The following is a 19900-nucleotide window of genomic DNA, read 5'->3' as shown; positions in this document are numbered from 1 at the left end:
AATTACTAAGACTAGCAGATCTATCATTGACCTGATCTTGTCATCTGACAAATAAAAAATATATGTCTGGGGTGCTACCTTTAGGAATCAGTGACCATTTTGTCGCATACTGCACAAGAAAGATCTGTCACAGCCAGATGGGCAAACACAGCACGGTTAGGATCAGGTCAATGAAAAAGTACAACCTGGACAATTTTGCAGTCTGAGGACTGGAGTCAGGTTACAGAGTGCGACAAAGCTGAGGAAACTTGGATCATTTTTAAAGAAATATTTCTATCGGTTTTAGACAAAGTATGCCCCATCAGGCTTGTCAGAGTCAAACAATGTTCCAAACCCTGGATTGATTCAGACATCTTAGAACAAATTCGGCTAAGAGACAAAATTCTGCCAACATTTAGAAAATGCGGCGATAGCGCATCACAACTTTACATTTCAGGAGTCGAGGAGTCAACTCTTTGGGGGTCAGCCCTGAATCGATGTCCCCCAGGACCGAAACTGATTTCAGTCACAAGTTGCAGGGCCTCCGGTATACTGTATGTTATATCATTAGAAAGATAAAAATACTTCTCATATTTGAGTCCACTTACAAGCGGATGACAGCAGAGGACAGGGGAGCTCTACGAGTTTAACGCTCCCCAACGGCTTTGCCTATCTTTGCCTATTCGCAACTGAATCCATGTGCTCTGTCTGGACTTCAGGTAATTCATCTTTTGTTTGCATTAGAACGCGTACTCAACTTATTCCACTTGAGACACATCAAAGAAAAACCGTACCCCTTAGTTCATGTTGAGATTACTAATTGGGCCTGCGATGCGTATCCAAACGCAATTAGAAGCGCTACGTGAAAAGTGAACCACTTTGCACTGCGCGCATAGCTCTTGGGACTTTACATCACTAGGTCCAAGGTATAACCATCCACCGTTAGAAGCCGAACACAGAGAGATACCTCAAAACCCACTGTAACCATTCGGTGGTGAGCTGGTCTGCTGAGGCTGAGTGGAGTGCAGTTGCATGGTCTACACAGTGAGAGGCTGTGGGTTGGGTTTCTCTGAGGTTATGGTCATTCTCCCCTGGGGAAGTGGTGAGGCCTGGCTGTTTACTCTGGAGGCCCCCATTCCCCCTCCCCTTATATATACCATGGGCCCGGTACCCTGTGCATTGGTGCACACCTGTCTTTCCAGACCTCTTATAATAATGCAATTGTCAAACGCTGTTATGACATTTTGTATCTAAATAGAGAAAGATAATGTAAAAACCAGCATTTAAAAATAAGGTTAGAAAAGGTCTCAGTGTTCCTCATGAAACTTCTCCCTCTCAGCTATAGGGCTGTTTAAATGTTACATGGGCGCCACCTTCTTGTCGTTGCAGGTGTGTGTGTGTGTGGTGGGGAGGGTGTAAAGGACTGGGGACTTTAATGGGCAGGAGTTAAGGTAGTGCCCTGCATCTTTAACCCAAAGAGAGGAGTTCCACTTTCTCTCTCTCCTCAGCCTCTCACTCAGACAAACACGGTGGTGCCCGCCGTCCAGCGATCTCATCACCACCACCACCACCGACGCCCTCCGGCACCCCAGAGATGATACCTCGCTGTAACAACCCGACGAGATGAACGAGCGACCACTTGGCGTAGCGGTACTGTAGCTGATGGGCTGCTGCTCGCTGCTCTGTCTATCTTTATCCCCTCAACTCTGTTTTCATTGGGACATCGGGGAGAAATAAATAGCTCAACACACACAGTGTTGGGAGGCAACTGAATGGAACTGAGTCACAAGGGGGTTTCCCCAGACTGCCCTCTCTCACCAATGGATTGGGACAGAATCTTTGAATGAGCCAAATTGCGTTTGGCAGTATAATATTTTTTATTTTCTTTGGGGGGGGGGGGGGGGGGGGGGGGAGAGTGATATTCTGAAAGTTTGCAAAGGGACCACCGACAGGAAACTTGTGGACTGATACATTTTGTGGATTCTTTATCCTGAGGAATTACTGCATGTAAGTCTCTTTCTATTGCTTTTACAATATATATATATATCTATATATTCACAATCAATGCCAGTTGAGAAGACCGGTGTCTTGTCGGAATAGTGTCATTCTGTTGTTTATTCATACTGCTAGCAACATAACCCCATTTAATTAGCAAATGGACAAGTAAGCATTTGTATTTAAAAAGACGTGATTGATGTCTAGATGTGTCTCCTTGGCTCCCAGGATGTGCTCTATAGCCATGCTTCATCAGTGGAGTCTGGCTGTGTTCTTGCTGTGCTCCCCGATGGCTCTCTATGGGAGACAAATTGATTCACCCAGTAATAGAATGTGAGTCACTTTTCTTTTAAATTTTATTGTATTTTCTAACTACCTTATTTTCTATTCTAGATTTACTGAACCTCTTGTCATTCTCTCTCAAACTGAATACTGCAAAAAAGGGAAAATAATGCATGGCTGCTTAAGTTGTATATAACTATGTAATTAATAATAACATCATTGATCAAAATAATTTAATACAACTTTAAGTTGTATAGAACTTTGTTAAAGAGTAGAAAATACAAAATTCTTTTACTTTACACATGTCACTATAGTCCGAGTACAGATTGAGGAATTGTTTTTAGTTTAGTTTTCAATAAAAGTTATGCAGTTTAAAATTTGGCCTCGTGTGTCTGTGTGAATCCAGACTGCTAATAGCTCTCACAAATGTTGTTTATGCTGCCACCTACTGGAGTTTAATGGAACATGGCCTTGAATTTCAGTAATCACTTCTAAAGTAGCTCCATGGAAAAGGTTAAGAATATAGTATATATTTTTTAATTGGTATGGATTCATATATTTTTTAAGCTAACTTTATTACTTTTCTACAGAAAACTATTAAAATGACAACCTTATACTCCATGCATAATGCGGTTTTGTGAAGTTTGTGATGTCAGATCAGATACTGACCTATGACACTTGTTCGTCCTCCACCCCTGTAGGAGAAGGTCAGTGAGCCACGCCCAGCTGATGCATGACAAGGGACGCTCCCTGCAGGAGTTCAAGCGCCGCATGTGGCTCCAGGAGCTCCTGGAGGAGGTACACACGGCCGACCAGCAAGCCCCCCCGCCGCCCCAGAGCAGGGCGAACAGCCACACCTTCAGCGGGGGCGCCAGAAGCCAGAAGCCCCCAGGGGGCACCAAGAATAATCTCCCCCTGAGGTTCGGGTTGGACAGGGGAGGAGGGGCTAACCTGCCCCAGGAGACCAACAAGGCTCTGGCCTACAAGCACCAGCCGCTGAAGGTGGCCACGAAGAGGAAGAAAAAGGTGAGGCTGGGACGACGGAGGGAGAGCGACAAGAGGCGGAGGAGAGCGCGCTCCGTCGCCACGGAGACGTCACAGAGGACGCCGTGCCTCGCTTGACAAAATTCCAAGTGGCCTTTGGGTGGCGCTGCACTAAGACATTGACAGAAGTTCAGCGTGACAGAGGTGTTACCTGTTAACAGACTCAACCCATAGCTGACTCAGTCACTCCATATTGATGGCATTGGGTCTTTGCTTCTATGAATATAATCGGCTGCATTTTGTGTGTGTGTGTGCTTTAATACAATTTCATACATCCTGGAGTTTCATGACCTATTGTTATAACATGTTCTTGCATCCATATTTATTAGGACGATCTATAAACCTCTATAACCCCTCCGATTTACTTCAACTCAATGCCTTATGGTTTTAATCCCAAACCAAATGTGTGTGTGCACAGGTAGAGCATAGGCAGAACATATTTATTATCTGTACATACTATATGTACATGCACTCTATGTACATTCACACAAATTGGGATGCGTCCTACTGGCTTTTCATGTATCGACTGTTGCGGATAACGGTACACACAGTAGTTCCTATGCGTCTGGTGAAACATATATTACAACTGTTCTGTCATAATTTATTTCATTTTGAAGTGTGTATTTATTTTGTGAATGTATCGTGCTGCTGCTGACTAAATTCCATAATGCACTTTAGTTCTATTCCATATATTATGTTCTCTTGTGGTTGATTAAATGTTCCTCTTTGTTGATGATACTTGCCCCCTCACCCCCTCACTGACGTAACTTACTGGATGTGTCATCAATCAAAACCCACTCTCACCGTCTCAAATCATGGTTTACCTTTAGAGCAGAAGCCCAGGTTATTGTTGGGGGGCTTTTCAAACTCCTTTTATGTTTTTTTTATCACTTGCACTGAGGGCATACTGTACATGTTTCCAAATAATCAAATATTAAAACGTTTAGCTTTTATCAAGAGTTCATTTGATTTGTGGCGTCTTTGTTGACTGAAATGTGACTATAACAGAAGTACTAGCTAAGCGACAAAAAAATATTTTGGTAACCCTCTAAAACCACACCACCACAGTCAGGACAGCCAAAACCCAACCAAGTTTCCGCTGTCGACTAAAAACACAATTCTTCAATCAATATCTGAAAAATAATTAGTAATAATAATAATAATAATAATTAAAAAAAACAAACCTTCGTACTGGACTGTCTTTTACTATCGTGCACTTTGCTAGTAAATAATCTTCCTTGCCTATATTACTACCTACTATGCTAATATGTTTTTACTACTATGCACTCAAGCACCCAAGTTCAACACTAATTGACGAACATTGTTACTTAGCTGCCAGAGTTGTACCCTTCCTGCTGACCTGTTGTACAGAACTTGTAAGTCACTTTGGATAAAAGCGTCAACAAAATGACTGAATGAAAATGTAAATGTAAAACGTCCCGTCGGTTGAGTAAGTGGAATCCATCGATGTTTCTGTTGACTTTTGGACGTGGCCAGAACACAATGAGGTCGTGATAATGTCACACTAAGAGAACATCATGTGGTATATTTAACAGCCGCTGACTGAACGCCACAGGCGGGGTAATGGAGGGCGAGAGCAGATGCATCAGCGTGGCTGTATCCTGTGCTAAGAGCTGCAGTGTGAGCCATTAGCCGGCACACAGTCATAAACGCTGCGGAGCCGCCTGATAAAGCCGCCCTCAGAAGACTGCAGCTCACACTGAAGAAATCAATCCAACAATGGGAGAAGCATTAATAACTCACCGAGAACGGAGGAGACACAGAGAAGTCAATCGATGGACAGGTCATTTTCCTTGGAGAGTGTCCATTTTTATAGTGGTTAAACATGTTGATTGTGAAATATACCGCAGGTAGAGTGTGATCACGTCCACACATGCCATCTCCGTGGGGAGGGAGCATTTCTACTATGAATATAAGAAGCAAAACAAAGTGAAAAGACATACAATAAAAGAGCCTCAGTCCATGAGGGATCCCAAATATCAGTTTCAAAGATCCCCACATTACACACAAGACACAAGCCCAGCCACGATGTAACACAAAACATTAAGATGCACAGATTGATGAGCATACAGATCACAATACCAACAACAAGACGTATATCGTACGTATCACTAATAAAACATGGAAAGAAACACTTTCCTTATCTGCGCAGGACGGGAGCACTTTCTCTTTAAACCCAGTCAACCAGAGCCAATTTGACCTTAAATGATGTTTGCCTTTCGTCCCTCAGCATCCAGTAATCACAGTTCTGATGAATCCAGAGAGGCTGAGACCTCACACACACACACACACACACACACACACACACACACACACACACACACACACACAAGTGTTCTCTCGTCAAGTTTACCACGATGGAGACGGAGAACACTGTTAAAGGAGAATACTTCAACATGCCTTATGCGGACAGCTCACTAACAGACATGGAGATACTTCATTAAACAAAGACCATGGTGAGTAGGTCAACATTACCAAAGTCTCGTACAGAGGCAGGGCGTTTAGAGTTGGACTCTTGTGCTATTTGTTGTTTGACTAGAGATTCAAAGTACCCGTTTTTTTTTTGCGACTGTGTTAACAGTCTAGTCGTCAATTAAACATCTCAAAACACTAATTAAATTACATACACTATTTAAAGGTTTACCGTATGTAAATTATTCCCCTGACAAACACTTTGTTGTTTTGTTAATATAGATAATAATAAATAACGAATGAATAAATAACTCATATAATGTGATAAATAACTATATTAGCCCATTTTAAAACTAATTCAGAACTTGTGATACCGTGTGTTTGGGGTGTACCCCACAGGCTGTTCACAACACGTATGGGCTGATCTTTGCCAGCACCTGTGGAGTGATCCTGGGCATCGGGTTCTGTGCCAACCTGCTGGTCTTCTCCCTGTTCGCCAAGTACAACACCCTGCGGAAGAACCGCCTAGACATCCTGCTCTTCAGCATGGCCCTGGCCGACTCCCTCACCCTGCTGCTCATCCCACTCACCCTGCACTCTGCCGTCAGCTACTCCTGGCCCCTGGGGGACACCTCCTGCAAGGTCTACCAGTTCCTCCTGGCCTTCAGCCTGGCGGCCAGCACTTATTCCCTGTGCGCCGTGTCCGTGACTCGCGCCATGATCATCACCAACCCCTACCAGCCGCCCACCACGGACCTGGTCATCCTCATGTTCGTGTCGGTCTGGGCCCTGAGCTTCTTCGTCAGCCTCCCGCTGCGTATCTTCGCCACCAAGGAGAGCCTGGGCCCGGACGCGGCCGACTTCACCTTCTGCCTGCCCACCATCCACGAGCACCACTACCAGGTGATCCTGAGCCAGTTCATACTCTACTACTTCCTCCCGATGCTGATCATCGCCTTCAACTACGTCCGCCTGGCTCTCTTCCTCCACAAGAGCCCTGTGATGTCGGTGGCCAGTGCCAGGAACACGCGGCGGGCGTCCGTCATGGTGTTCTTGGCGGCCGGGACCTTCTCCGTGTGCTGGCTGCCCGGCTACGTGCTGGAGCTGTGTCTGTACCTGGGGCTTTACTCCCACGGCCCGGCCTGGGACACGTTCTACTTCGTCTGCACGGTGCTCCAGTACCTGCACCCCTGTGTCAACCCAGTCCTCTATGTGCTGCTGTCCAAGCGCTACCGCCACAGGAGGGCAGCCTGGCTCTTCAACTGTAACAAGAACAGGGTGCACCCGCAGGTCATCGTCACCACGGAGAGCTTCTAAAGCTGCCTTGGGCAGAGCTGGGCTCACTTTAGCGTCCGGCAAAAGGCCTGGTGACTTTTTGGGAGGGCGTTTGAAATCAATATATATACGAATCAACAAAAGACAGTGTACTGTGTGAATTCTACGTTATAATGCTTATACAGGATGTTATTTTCACAACAAATCAAAGGCCATGCATTGAATGATAATCTTGAGTAACAATACTGGAATTGTGTTTGTATCGTTTTCACAATAATAATCGCTTTGATTCAGTCTTAAGTTGAGGCGCTTTGGCTTTAAGACATTGATCCTCCAACTGGTGTCCTTTTGTGCAAGTATTTCTGTTTCTTCCTCCGTTTGCGTTTGATTCCTGCTGTGGCAGAGTGTCTTTGTCAAGAACAGGATGGAAAAAAGGAGATATTGCATGCAGGCATTAGATGTTGTATAATTTGATATGAATGGATAATAACCGGTCGCAAATAACTTGAATGAATTAGTGCTAGAAATCACAATTTATATGCTATTTTCTTTTTAGATATTATATTTTCTATTTTGTGATCGTTTCTAACCATATTCTATCAATTCTTACACACCATTCTAATTACACAAATTAGAGCTCTGCGGTGCGATTCTGTAATAGATACAATCATTTGACTAAGTTCAGAAGGAGCGGGCACTGTGGAGCTTTACAGCACCTACAACACTACTCACCTTTGGAAAGCATCTTCGGAGCCAGTCACCAACTTGGTAAATACAGGGCATAATGGCAGGAATACCCAGTCCATCCCCGCTGACCTAGTAGCCATGGGTACAGCAAACTCCCTCACAGGATCTGGCCATAAAAACTCCAATCTTTGAAGAGAGCAACACATCCTTACAATCATGTGGAACAAACAAGCCACGAGTGCATGACAGTCAACACCGTGTCCCTTCTAGTGGTTCTTGGCCGGCCTCCTGTGGCGTATCGCCCAGCTCCTCACTCGCCGTGGACAACCTTCGTCCATCTTAATGTTGTATTCTGTGTGGATGCGAGCGCTGATGTGTGAAAAACCCAGGAAGGCCTCTCACTGTGCATCAGGTTGTGTTTCTAGTGACCCTTGGATAAGAGCTCGGATTAATCAGCGTGTAGTGCTAGCCTGTGACAAAATGGAACAACACTGGAACAAGCATCTCAGGGAGATCAAAATGATAGATGGACCTCGGCCAAATGATTGTCTCCTTGAGGTGGTGTAAAGTATACACATGTTTAATTTTCTTTAGGCAATGCGACTCTGCTTGAGGATAGCAGGTCTGATGCTGAGAATAAAGGCCTAGTTTTTACTGACTGCCATATGCTCTTTCTGCCCTCAACCTCCAGCCTCTACCTTTATTCCAGACCAGCTAGCTTGATGGTCCTGCCCTGTCCTCTACCTTTATTCCAGACCAGCTAGGTTGATGGTCCTGCCCTGTCCTCTACCTTTATTCCAGACCAGCTAGCTTGATGGTCCTGCCCTGTCCTCTACCTTTATTCCAGACCAGCTAGGTTGATGGTCCTGCCCTGTCCTCTACCTTTATTCCAGACCAGCTAGGTTGATGGTCCTGCCCTGTCCTCTACCTTTATTCCAGACCAGCTAGCTTGATGGTCCTGCCCTGTCCTCTACCTTTATTCCAGACCAGCTAGCTTGATGGTCCTGCCCTGTCCTCTACCTTTATTCCAGACCAGCTAGCTTGATGGTCCTGCCCTGTCCTCTACCTTTATTCCAGACCAGCTAGCTTGATGGTCCTGCCCTGTCCTCTACCTTTATTCCAGGCCAGCTAGCTTGATGGTCCTGCCCTTTCCTCTACCTTTATTCCAGACCAGCTAGGTTGATGGTCCTGCCCTGTCCTCTACCTTTATTCCAGACCAGCTAGCTTGATGGTCCTGCCCTGTCCTCTACCTTTATTCCAGGCCAGCTAGGTTGATGGTCCTGCCCTGTCCTCTACCTTTATTCCAGGCCAGCTAGCTTGATGGTCCTGCCCTGTCCTCTACCTTTATTCCAGGCCAGCTAGCTTGATGGTCCTGCCCTGTCCTCTACCTTTATTCCAGGCCAGCTAGCTTGATGGTCCTGCCCTGTCCTCTACCTTTATTCCAGGCCAGCTAGCTTGATGGTCCTGCCCTGTCCTCTACCTTTATTCCAGACCAGCTAGCTTGATGGTCCTGCCCTGTCCTCTACCTTTATTCCAGGCCAGCTAGCTTGATGGTCCTGCCCTGTCCTCTACCTTTATTCCAGACCAGCTAGCTTGATGGTCCTGCCCTGTCCTCTACCTTTATTCCAGACCAGCTAGCTTGATGGTCCTGCCCTGTCCTCTACCTTTATTCCAGACCAGCTAGCTTGATGGTCCTGCCCTGTCCTCTACCTTTATTCCAGACCAGCTAGGTTGATGGTCCTGCCCTGTCCTCTACCTTTATTCCAGGCCAGCTAGCTTGATGGTCCTGCCCTGTCCTCTACCTTTATTCCAGGCCAGCTAGCTTGATGGTCCTGCCCTGTCCTCTACCTTTATTCCAGGCCAGCTAGCTTGATGGTCCTGCCCTGTCCTCTACCTTTATTCCAGGCCAGCTAGCTTGATGGTCCTGCCCTGTCCTCTACCTTTATTCCAGGCCAGCTAGCTTGATGGTCCTGCCCTGTCCTCTACCTTTATTCCAGGCCAGCTAGCTTGATGGTCCTGCCCTGTCCTCTACCTTTATTCCAGGCCAGCTAGCTTGATGGTCCTGCCCTGTCCTCTACCTTTATTCCAGGCCAGCTAGCTTGATGGTCCTGCCCTGTCCTCTAGTCTACCTGATCGACAGACCTGTGGGGATAAGGTCCATGGTTACCAGGATTGGGATCAATTCACTATTGATTCAATTCATTCAGGAAGTGGATTTTCTTCAAATTCAAGTATTCAAGAAAGTTGTACTATACTTATTGCTAACTAAATGAAAAAGGGGATGTTCTGTCATCAGCAAGTAAACGGAAATTAAACACAATTTGATTGAAAGTGAATTAATCTGGACACTGGTGAATACCTCACAACTAGGGATGCACAGATATATCTATACTGGTATTGATTTTACCAGGTGAAAACCGGGTATTGGAGAATTTCCCCCAATACTAAAATAGGTATCTGCAATGAAACACTGGTATCGGTGCATCCCTACTCACGATGCATTGCCATCTACCTTCTAATGTATATAAGGTCCATATCTTACCTGTTGGATTTCATCTGCAAACGGGCCTGCGACGAGTGCGACTGTGGTCCTCTCGCTGTAGGTGGCATAAGATTCATGAGAAAAAGAGAATCGCTTGTGACACAAACCAAATGCAAACAAATCCCCCGGAAACCACTTTCTATGTATGAAGGATTAAAGGAGAAGCCAGAGAGGTGGACTTTCAGATGCTCACGCTGGACAAGGGAGAGTCGTTTGAGAGTCTTGTCTCCAGCAGTCGGGTAAGGCAGCGTGGGAAGCCCTGGTTCTGTTGATAGGCATCCCAGCTGGGGTGGGGGCAGTGTGGGCCGCAGAAGGGGCGGTCGGTGGGCATCTTTATGAGACTGGGAATGTCCCCAGACATAGCCTGGGGGAAAAGAAAAAAAAACCACACACACACACACACGTCTGATTGGTACTGAATGTGTCTCTGTTTGGACTTACCATAGTATTAGTACATGGGCAGCAGGTGAAAGCCTATAAAATGAAAAACACACCACTTACCACTGAGGATCTGCATCCTCCTCCGGGCGTGCTCTACCATTAGATGCTGCAAGTATTCACACTGTGAGCCAAGAAAGAAAAGGCAATTATACACTTAGCTTCATTTATACCCCAAGAACAATGAGGATCAGTTATGAATGAATGAATATTTCATGTCTCTTATGGGATCATTAGACACAAAAAACATAATTATATACAATCACTTCTCAGTAACCGATAGCTGCATGATAAAAAAAAGTTTACAAAAACAAACGATATGCAAGTCGTCTATAACAAAGTGTACTGTGTATAATACGATTCATAATACATTATAATTTCAGTCTCTGGTCTCTGAGGAGACAAATAAATATCAATGCAAAAAGATCTATCTGGAATATTCTGGGTTTATCGCTCAAATGCCCTGGGTCTCTTAGATCATTCTGGAATGTAAAATAGTCTAGGCACTAGTATATTCTACAACCTTCTAGAATATAAGGCAACATGATAACGAAGCATACAACTCTAACAATAACATTCGGTGTGCATACACATAGCAGATAATAAATTAAATGAAGTGCAATCAGTCCTTAATAATACTTTAAAATTAACCACACATAAATGTATGAGCACAGCAAGGTTATTCTAACAATTTAAGTAATCACTCCATTAAAGGCACATTGAAGCGCTAAAAGGCGCTGCTTTTCTATCTTATCTAATCAGTTAAATCGGTTCTAGTGGCTTCTCCACGTTGATAATTATTTATCTCTTATTCCTTATCTATATCTTTCCATTGATTTTTATTTTATTTAATTTTTTCTTCTCATTACTCTATATTTTTTAAATATATTTTAACTTACATTGTTCTTTTCCAATGTTCTTCACATTAAGGTGTCAATATTACTCTATATTTTTTAAATATATTTTAACTTACATTATTCTTTTCCAATGTTCTTCACATTAAGGTGTCAATATTACTCTATTTTTTAAATATATTTTAACTTACATTATTCTTTTCCAATGTTCTTCACATTAAGGTGTCAATATTGCTCTACAATCTTTTCCTTTTTTTCCCCCCCACACGTTGGTGGAGGGTTCAAAGGAATATGTCGATAAAGGTTTATTCTCTTTTTTTAATTTTATTTTTAATTTTTATCTTTAGGTTATTTATCACAATACTTCATTACAGTAAGGGAAGGTGCAAGACCAAAAGCGACATTCTATTGCAATAGAATGGAAATGTTAGATCCTATGGCAATGAGCATAGGAAAATTAGGATTACAATGCTCAGTTTGGGCAATCCGGTGGACCATGGGAGAAAGTCAATTGCGGAGGATGTGTTCTTGGAACACAGGCATGTTCGATTTTCTGGGTGAGGGGAAAATAGGGGATTTTTATTTGTATATATATATGTTTTTAAGCTCAGCTCTCAACGGGACCTCATTAATTGGATGTGCATCTATTGTAGCTTCATACTCCAGAAACATTACCAAAAACTACACGAAAACATGCATAGACTATGGCTAGTTTGAATATAATGGTATGGAACACCGGTGGGATAAACAAACAACACAAGCGCAAAAGCGTGCTTACACTGATGAAAAAAGAACATGTGGACGTGGCTCTATTAAGCGAAACGCACATTTTAGAGGGAGACATAAATACGTTAGCGGATAACATATACCATAATATTAGTCACTCTTCTTTTGCTACGAGAACTAGAGGGGTAGCCATAGTCGTCAGACGCAAATTAAATATCGAATTGAAAGGGGTATGGTCGGATGCTGAGGGGCGCATAACTATAGCTAGGATTATACACAATAACAGGAAAATTGCATTGGCAGCGGTATATGCCCCGAATTTGTACGAAGTGGGTTTCTTCACTTCACTAACAGGAGAAATGTTAAACCATCCCGAGTACTCATATATAATAGGTGCGGATTTTAATGCCATTTGGAACCCGAGGATGGACAAAACTTACCTTTCCTTCTCCAGCGAACAAAAGAATTCATCTAAAGCATTAAAAGATTGGTCGAAATCAACAGGAGTAACTGATTTATGGCGCTCACTTAACCCCATGACCCGCAAGTACTCCTGTCGTTCGGCGAGACACAACACACTATCCAGAATTGATTACGTCTTTGCATCCCCGAGAATATTTGATAAATATGAAGTGGAAATGACACCCAATGCGCTATCAGATCACTGCTACTTAATCCTGAAAGCAACATTTGGTACACTATCTACCCGGGCCCCAAGATGGCGTTTTAATTCGATGCTGCTTAACAACAAGGAATTCATTACACAAATTAAAGAAGCTCTCACAGTATTCCTACAAGATAATGCTAACTCGGTGCAAGATCCCAGAATATTATGGATGTCGGTAAAGAATATGATCAAGGATTTCTCGGATAGATTTACCTCCATATTGCGCAAAAATCAAAACACAAAACTGTCTGAAATGGAAACGCTTTACTCAGCGCTTTTTAATTCTTTAAAATACAACAACTCTACTAGACTAGATAACCAAGTTAACATTCTAAAGACAGAGATCAAAGCAATGTACAGACAAAAATCGGAATTGCAAATACGCAGCACTAGACAACAGCAGTACTTCCAAGGTTCTAAACCTAGTCACCTATTAGCCATGCGACTAAGAATTAATGCAAAATTTGCAGATATAACTGCCATTAGGAAACAACAAGCTCTAGTAACAGAACCCAAAATAATAAACGATACATTCAAAGAATTCTACTCCGATTTATATAACTCAGAAACGACCTTTGATCAAGACAAATTAGACACATATCTTAATCAAATTACTCTCCCTAAACTTACGGATGAAGACGCTAAACAGTTAGAAGTACCGATCACATTAGAAGAACTCAAGAAGGCCATATCCGGAATGAAAAACGGCAAAGCTCCGGGAATTGACGGTATCCCATCAGAAATGTACATTTCTTGCTGGGACATATTTGGACCCTTATTACTAAATATGATCTTATACTCAGTCAAAGAGGGAAGCTTCATTGAACACCAAAATACCGCACTCATTTCAGTTCTTCACAAAAAAGACAAAGACCCCACTGAATGCGGTAGTTACCGTCCTTTAAGCCTCCTCGGAACCGATGTCAAACTGTACTCTAAGATATTAGCCATCAGATTGCAAAAGCATATGACGTCTTTAGTTCATCCGGACCAAACAGGCTTCATAAAAGGTCGCCTGATCAATGATAACATAAGGCGAATACTGCACGTACTAGATACAGACAAAGAGGACATCACACCTAAGGCGATACTATCCCTGGATGCTATGAAAGCATTTGACAGGTTGGAATGGTCGTTTCTATGGGCAGTATTGGAAAGGATGGGGTTAGGAAAAGGTTTCATTGATATGATTAAAGTACTATACAAGGACCCATCGGCCAAGATTACAACAGGCACATTCATCTCCGATATCTTTCCGGTATCACGCTCAGCCAGACAAGGTTGCCCTCTTAGTCCCGGACTATTCGATCTATCATTAGAACCTTTAGCACAATTTATAAGACAATCCCAACACATAGAACCAATAGTAATCAAGGGCACACATCATAAAATTAGTTTATATGCGGACGACGTAATATTGTTCATGCAAAACCCCAACAACACATTGCCGCTTATACTCAAGCTGATAGAGAACTTTGGTGATTTATCGGGATTTAAAATAAATTGGCCTAAGTCGGCTTTTCTTCCTCTTAACACCAGTGCAAAAAAAGAGACAACCCTCCCAGGTGCGATACCCATGGTCAAACATTTCAGATGCTTGGGTGTGGAAATATTTCCCACCATAAGACAAACAGTGAAGCACAATTACACAAAAATACAGAACAAAATCAAGGACGACCTGGACAGGTGGGCAAAACTTAAAAACTCAGTACAGGCAAGGGTATCAATAGTTAAGATGGATGTATTACCAAGAATCAATTTCTTCAGCTCAATGCTTCCGTTACCTCCTCCAGAGGGCTACTGGAAAAGATTACAAACCTCCACATACAAATTTATTTGGAATAACAAACCACCTCGCATAAAAAGATCCACCGCACAGAGAAATAAAGCAGACGGTGGCATGGCAGTCCCAGATTTTTTACAATATTTTAATGCCTTCACATTAAGACCATTGAAGAAGATATGGTTTGACCCCGAGGCTTTGGTATCTTGGAGAAAATTAGAAGAAAACATAGTAGCCCCACAGAGATTGAAAGACATAGCATACACTAAACTTTCAATCAAGCATTGTGAGCGAGAATTTGGCCCAATAATAACCCATGCAATCAGGACATGGCGGGAAACACAAAGGAAATTTCCTAACCCTCAAGTATGGCATAATCACACTCCCATATTCAATAACAATGCTCTCTTAATGGGAAAACGACCTATAAGATTCCCTATATGGGAAGAAAGAGGCATACACTCATTAGGGGATATTTTTAATAACAAGGGCCTCTGTAGTTATGTCGAAATATGCATAAAGTTTAACCTCACCGAGTCCACATGGCTTTTTTACATACAGTTACGACTTTGTATGAGATCTCACTGTGTTCCATTACACATACCAATTGAACACCACAGATACCACAAATTTTTCTATGAAAGAGATACATTGGGAGGTTTTGTATCAGGTTTTTATTACCAATTACTAACGTCCTCATATGAAACCCTTCAACTAGACAATGTCTGGAGGAGGGATATACCAGACCTGGAAAATGACTTTGATTGGCAAGGAGCCTGGGCAAATGTCCGACTTACATCAAGGAACCCGGATCATCAACAAATCAATCTGAACTATATTCACAGGACATACTTGACTCCTATAAGGCTGTGCAAAATGGGGCTTATACAAGACTCCAAATGCTCCCAATGTACAAATGGGGACGAAGGAACATTTATGCACATGTATTGGGACTGCCCACCAGTTAAGGCATTCTGGAAAGATGTGTCCCAACAATTATCAATACTCGTATTTTGGAATATACCTGTACACCCCGCGGTATTGCTATTGAATGATGTTTTTGAGTTTGCAGTGAATCCACAACTAAAAAGATTGGTTTTATCGGGTATCACAGTAGCTAAAAAACTGATCGCATCACGTTGGTTTCAACCGGAAAAAATGTGCCGGAAAGTGTGGTTTCTTACATATCTCGATGTGATATATCAAGAAATATCTACAGCAGGAATTCTGGGGCTCAATGAATCCAAAATGTCAATGTGGTTAGAAGTGGTGGAGAGAATAAAAGCTAGCCTATAATGGTGATGTCTGGTTAGGAGTGAGGGATAATGGAGGTACTATCCAAGAGGGGGTCCGGGAGGGGGGGGTTTGAGCTGGAGCATATGTGTGTAGGGTTTTAGAAAATAGGTATTAGGGGTATATTATATACTAACATTTATATAATTGTAACTTCGCTGGATATACACTGTATACGGTTAAAATGTTATTATTGACTATTTTTGTTTTATCCTGTTTCTGTACTTGCATATATTTTAACCACCTTTACTGAAAGTTTCATTATACATTGTGTGTTGAGTACTGACTTTTAATAAGTTTTGTTTTGCAATAATAAAAAAAATAAAAAAAAAAAAAAAAAAAAAAAAAGGAAATAATAAAGTATGTGCCAAAATCACAATAATAATAAGGATGACAACAATGATGCAGACATTGCATCTATCCAATCAGATGATCCATTTTTAATGATGCATATGATGTGAGAATGCCCAGCTGTCAATAGTTTTTGGTAACCACCTCTCGTTCTAATGTACTGGAAATTCATATACCCTGCATCCCAAATGTTCTACTTTTAAATGACGATTCATTACTTAAGCTGACCATGGCTCAGAAAGAGTTTGGTTATCAAGCGTTACGTCAGCGAAAATAATGTTAATTATGAGATGGAAGCCTCCCCACCCACTCCATATTAACCAATGGCTCATGGGTTTTTGATGTCCTTTCGTTGCAGCTTTCAATAGCCTGGATGAATGGCGCTGATGATGCACCCTCAAAAGCTTTCAATAAAGTAAAATTGTATTATATCTTGAAAGTAGGACAAATATTAAAATAATAATTATATTGTTGATCTTGAAGCCTGAAACGTCATCTTACATAAAAGAGAAATGCATATGTGTGCAACACTTTTTTCCTACTTTCAAGTCTACTTCCAGTGATCGGCACCTCACTACAACCCTTGGTGTGCGTTACTTTTCCATTATTTATTGTTTTAAATTGCAACAAAGTATAAAAGCCTATAGGCAGCATTGTTACTATAATTGTTAGTTAGTTAGGGTATAGAGTATAGGATGTTTACTGGTGTACCATGTCATGTACATACACTTAGTTACAAACACATGAACTATCTGTACATATATGAAATCCAACTCATTTTGGAAAGTAAATTTAAATGTAATAATGTCTCTGGGTTTGTCGGTGCAGGTGTGCATGTGTTTATCGTGAGTGCCACTGTGTCCAACTGCACACACAGGCACGTGCACATACTGATCAATTGTGACGCGTACATAATGATGAATTGTAACACGTACATACGGATAAATTGTAACACGTACATACTGATAAATTGTAACGCATACAGACTGATAAATTGTAACGCATACATAGTGATCAATTGTAATGCGTACACACTGATAAATTGTAATGAGTAGGCTACATACTGATAAATTGTAATGAGTACATACCGATTAATATAAATATACAATAAATTGTAACACAAGACAGTTTCACGTGTAATAGTTTCTCTATTTATGTGTGCAGGTGTGCGAGTGGTGGTCAGCGCACACACACACACAAAGACACACACATATACTGTAAGCGCATACGGTCAAATGCATGCAGGTACCCGTGCATACACACACAAACGTAGACATACACATGCGCACACAGACACATACATAAATAGAGGGAGTTTGTTGGAAAGGTGGCATTGTTTATGTCATCATTGTGAGTCAGTCAGAGTGGGACATGGATGGTAATGTCATCATTGTGAGTCAGTCAGTCAGAGTAGGACCTGGATGTTGTCATGTCTCTAATGTCACCATTGTGAGTCAGTCAGTCAGAGTGGGACATGGATGGTAATGTCATCATTGTGAGTCAGTCAGTCAGTCAGAGTGGGACATGGATGGTAATGTCATCATTGTGAGTCAGTCAGTCAGAGTAGGACCTGGATGTTGTCATGTCTCTAATGTCACCATTGTGAGTCAGTCAGTCAGAGTGGGACATGGATGTTGTCATGTCTCTAATGTCATCATTGTGAGTCAGTCAGTCAGAGTGGGACATGGATGTTGTCATGTCTCTAATGTCATCATTGTGAGTCAGTCAGTCAGAGTGGGACATGGATGTTGTCATGTCTCTAATGTCATCATTGTGAGTCAGTCAGTCAGAGTGGGACATGGATGTTGTCATGTCTCTAATGTCATCATTGTGAGTCAGTCAGAGTGGGACAATGGTACATGTGGAGGTTGGGATGAGTGGGAAGTTGGAGATGAAAGAAGGAAATATTTATTTGTATTTACCTTTTTTTTTTTTTTTTTTTACTTTATTTTTTAGCGTTTATCGCTTTTCTGGTCAAGCATGACCGACAGATACAGGGTGAAACGGGATATAGAGCAGGGGAAGACATTCTGGCAAATGACGGCGGGTCCGGGAATCGAACTCGGAGTCCACCAGATCCGTGACGCAGCACGGTTTTCCCCGACGCAGAAATAGCGCCGAGATATGCGGTGAGCTACTGGAGCCCCCCTGTATTTACCTTATTAACCTATTATTTTTAAACATTCATGTAATAGTTTGATTTCTGCCCACCTTGCCCCCCCCCCCCCCAAAGGAAAAAGAGTATGTGCCAAAATAAACAAGAAAAAATAAATGTCAACGTACGTCCGCCTTGCACGCTATCCCACGCTTATATCTGCATCACTTAACCAAATCAAGTCTAGGTTTTGACACCTGTTAAATCATTTAAAATGTAAGTCCTCTCCCTCTCTCTCTATAGCGGCCTCCAGGGTTTTGAATCTTGTATGTTGTTGAAAGGGAATATCCCTTTACTATAGTTCCTGTTTCACAAGGGGGGGTCAAGGTGATGGCCATTCCCAAGCTAATGTGGCATGAAATGGCTTCATCAATGTCTCTACCTTCAGGTGACTAGTTACTGACTTTGACTTTTGACTTTAATATCTTTGCTCCAACCCGAGCCCACTAGTGCATCAGAAAGACAGTAATGTCACTGCGAACGCCGTCATACCAGTGAGACTGACGGGGCCTGGTAAGCTGTCAGCATCGTGGCATCATGTTCAATCTCAATTTCAGAAAAAGTCAGTCATTGTATAATTATATTTATTGTCCGTTTGCTCTTTCTACCATGCGAGTGTACACAGTTCTTCCACTACACTAATGAATGCTAAAGAGATGTGTATGATATATTTTTTTTTTGCAATGACACAGATTAGCACCTTCTTATCTGCAGTGCTGGGCTCTGAGGTGGACCCTCCGTCTTTCATTTTGGGTGGCCCTGTCCTGGGTAGGGCTGAAGGGGCCTTTAGCTGTAACATAAGATATATGTGTGAGCGAGAGAGAGAGAGAGAGAGAGAGAGAGAGAGAGAGAGAGAGAGAGAGAAAGAGACGGAGAGACGGACGGTGCTGCTGTTGCAGCGTCACTACAAACTATATGTTTTGTTGTCTAAATAAAAACCTTCAAGAGAGAGAGGAAGAAGAACCTTCTTATCTAGAGCTTTGGGCTCTGGGATGGACCCTCTGCTCTTCCTTTTGGTTGGCTCTACCATTATCCTGGGAGGGAGTGGGGGGGTAGGGTGGCTGGGGGATGCCTTTGAATGCAACTCACATGAGAATGAGAATGTGCAGAGAGAGAAAAGTAGAGAGAGAAGAGAGGGGGTGGGGTAGAGAGAAGGAGAGAGAGTGGGGAAGACTTGAGAGAGCGGTAGAGAGAGAGAGAGAGAGAGTGAGGGGTGAATGTGACACCACTCTATCCCTGCCAGCTAGGGGGGGGGGGGGGGGGGGGTGTGTCTCCTGGCTCCTGTTTCTCCCAACATGCTTCTCTTTTCATCAGACTGGTGAGGGAGGGAGCTTCTCCTGTGTCACGCTAAACTTCTCCTAATAGCTGCGGTTAGTCCACCTAATAGTTCAATCTG

The 19900-nt window shown here is 42.8% G+C and overlaps 3 protein-coding genes across 3 annotated transcripts in view; 2 read left to right on the top strand and 1 right to left on the bottom strand.

Annotated features, from left to right (window-relative positions):
• Positions 1–2203: 2203 nt before the first annotated feature.
• LOC311245445 (parathyroid hormone-related protein-like) lies at positions 2204–3378 on the top strand (the record flags this gene model as incomplete). Its single annotated transcript, XM_084335287.1, has 2 exons — positions 2204–2307; positions 2958–3378. 2 exons carry the CDS (start codon positions 2204–2206, stop codon positions 3376–3378), a joined length of 525 nt encoding a protein of 174 aa, XP_084191413.1.
• A 1506-nt stretch (positions 3379–4884) lies between these two features.
• On the top strand, positions 4885–7050 carry LOC311245444 (galanin receptor 2a; the record flags this gene model as incomplete). The annotated part of the gene is made up of 2 exons (XM_084335286.1): positions 4885–4941; positions 6133–7050. The coding sequence occupies 2 exons, from the start codon at positions 4885–4887 to the stop codon at positions 7048–7050; spliced, it is 975 nt and encodes a 324-aa protein (XP_084191412.1).
• Positions 7051–10418: 3368 nt separating this feature from the next.
• The window catches only part of LOC311245443 (cytosolic carboxypeptidase 2-like), a gene marked incomplete at both ends in the record, with an annotated part of 29698 nt that continues 20216 nt past the window's right edge, over positions 10419–19900 (bottom strand). The window contains one exon of the mRNA XM_084335285.1: positions 10419–10601. Within this exon, the coding sequence (XP_084191411.1) occupies positions 10419–10601 (183 nt within the window). The remainder of the gene's footprint in view (positions 10602–19900) is intronic.

The sequence above is a fragment of the Notolepis coatsorum genome, assembly GCF_963971535.1.
Source record: "Notolepis coatsorum genome assembly, chromosome: 18".
Lineage (NCBI taxonomy): Eukaryota > Metazoa > Chordata > Actinopteri > Aulopiformes > Paralepididae > Notolepis > Notolepis coatsorum.
This window is presented reverse-complemented; position numbering and strand designations above follow the sequence as displayed.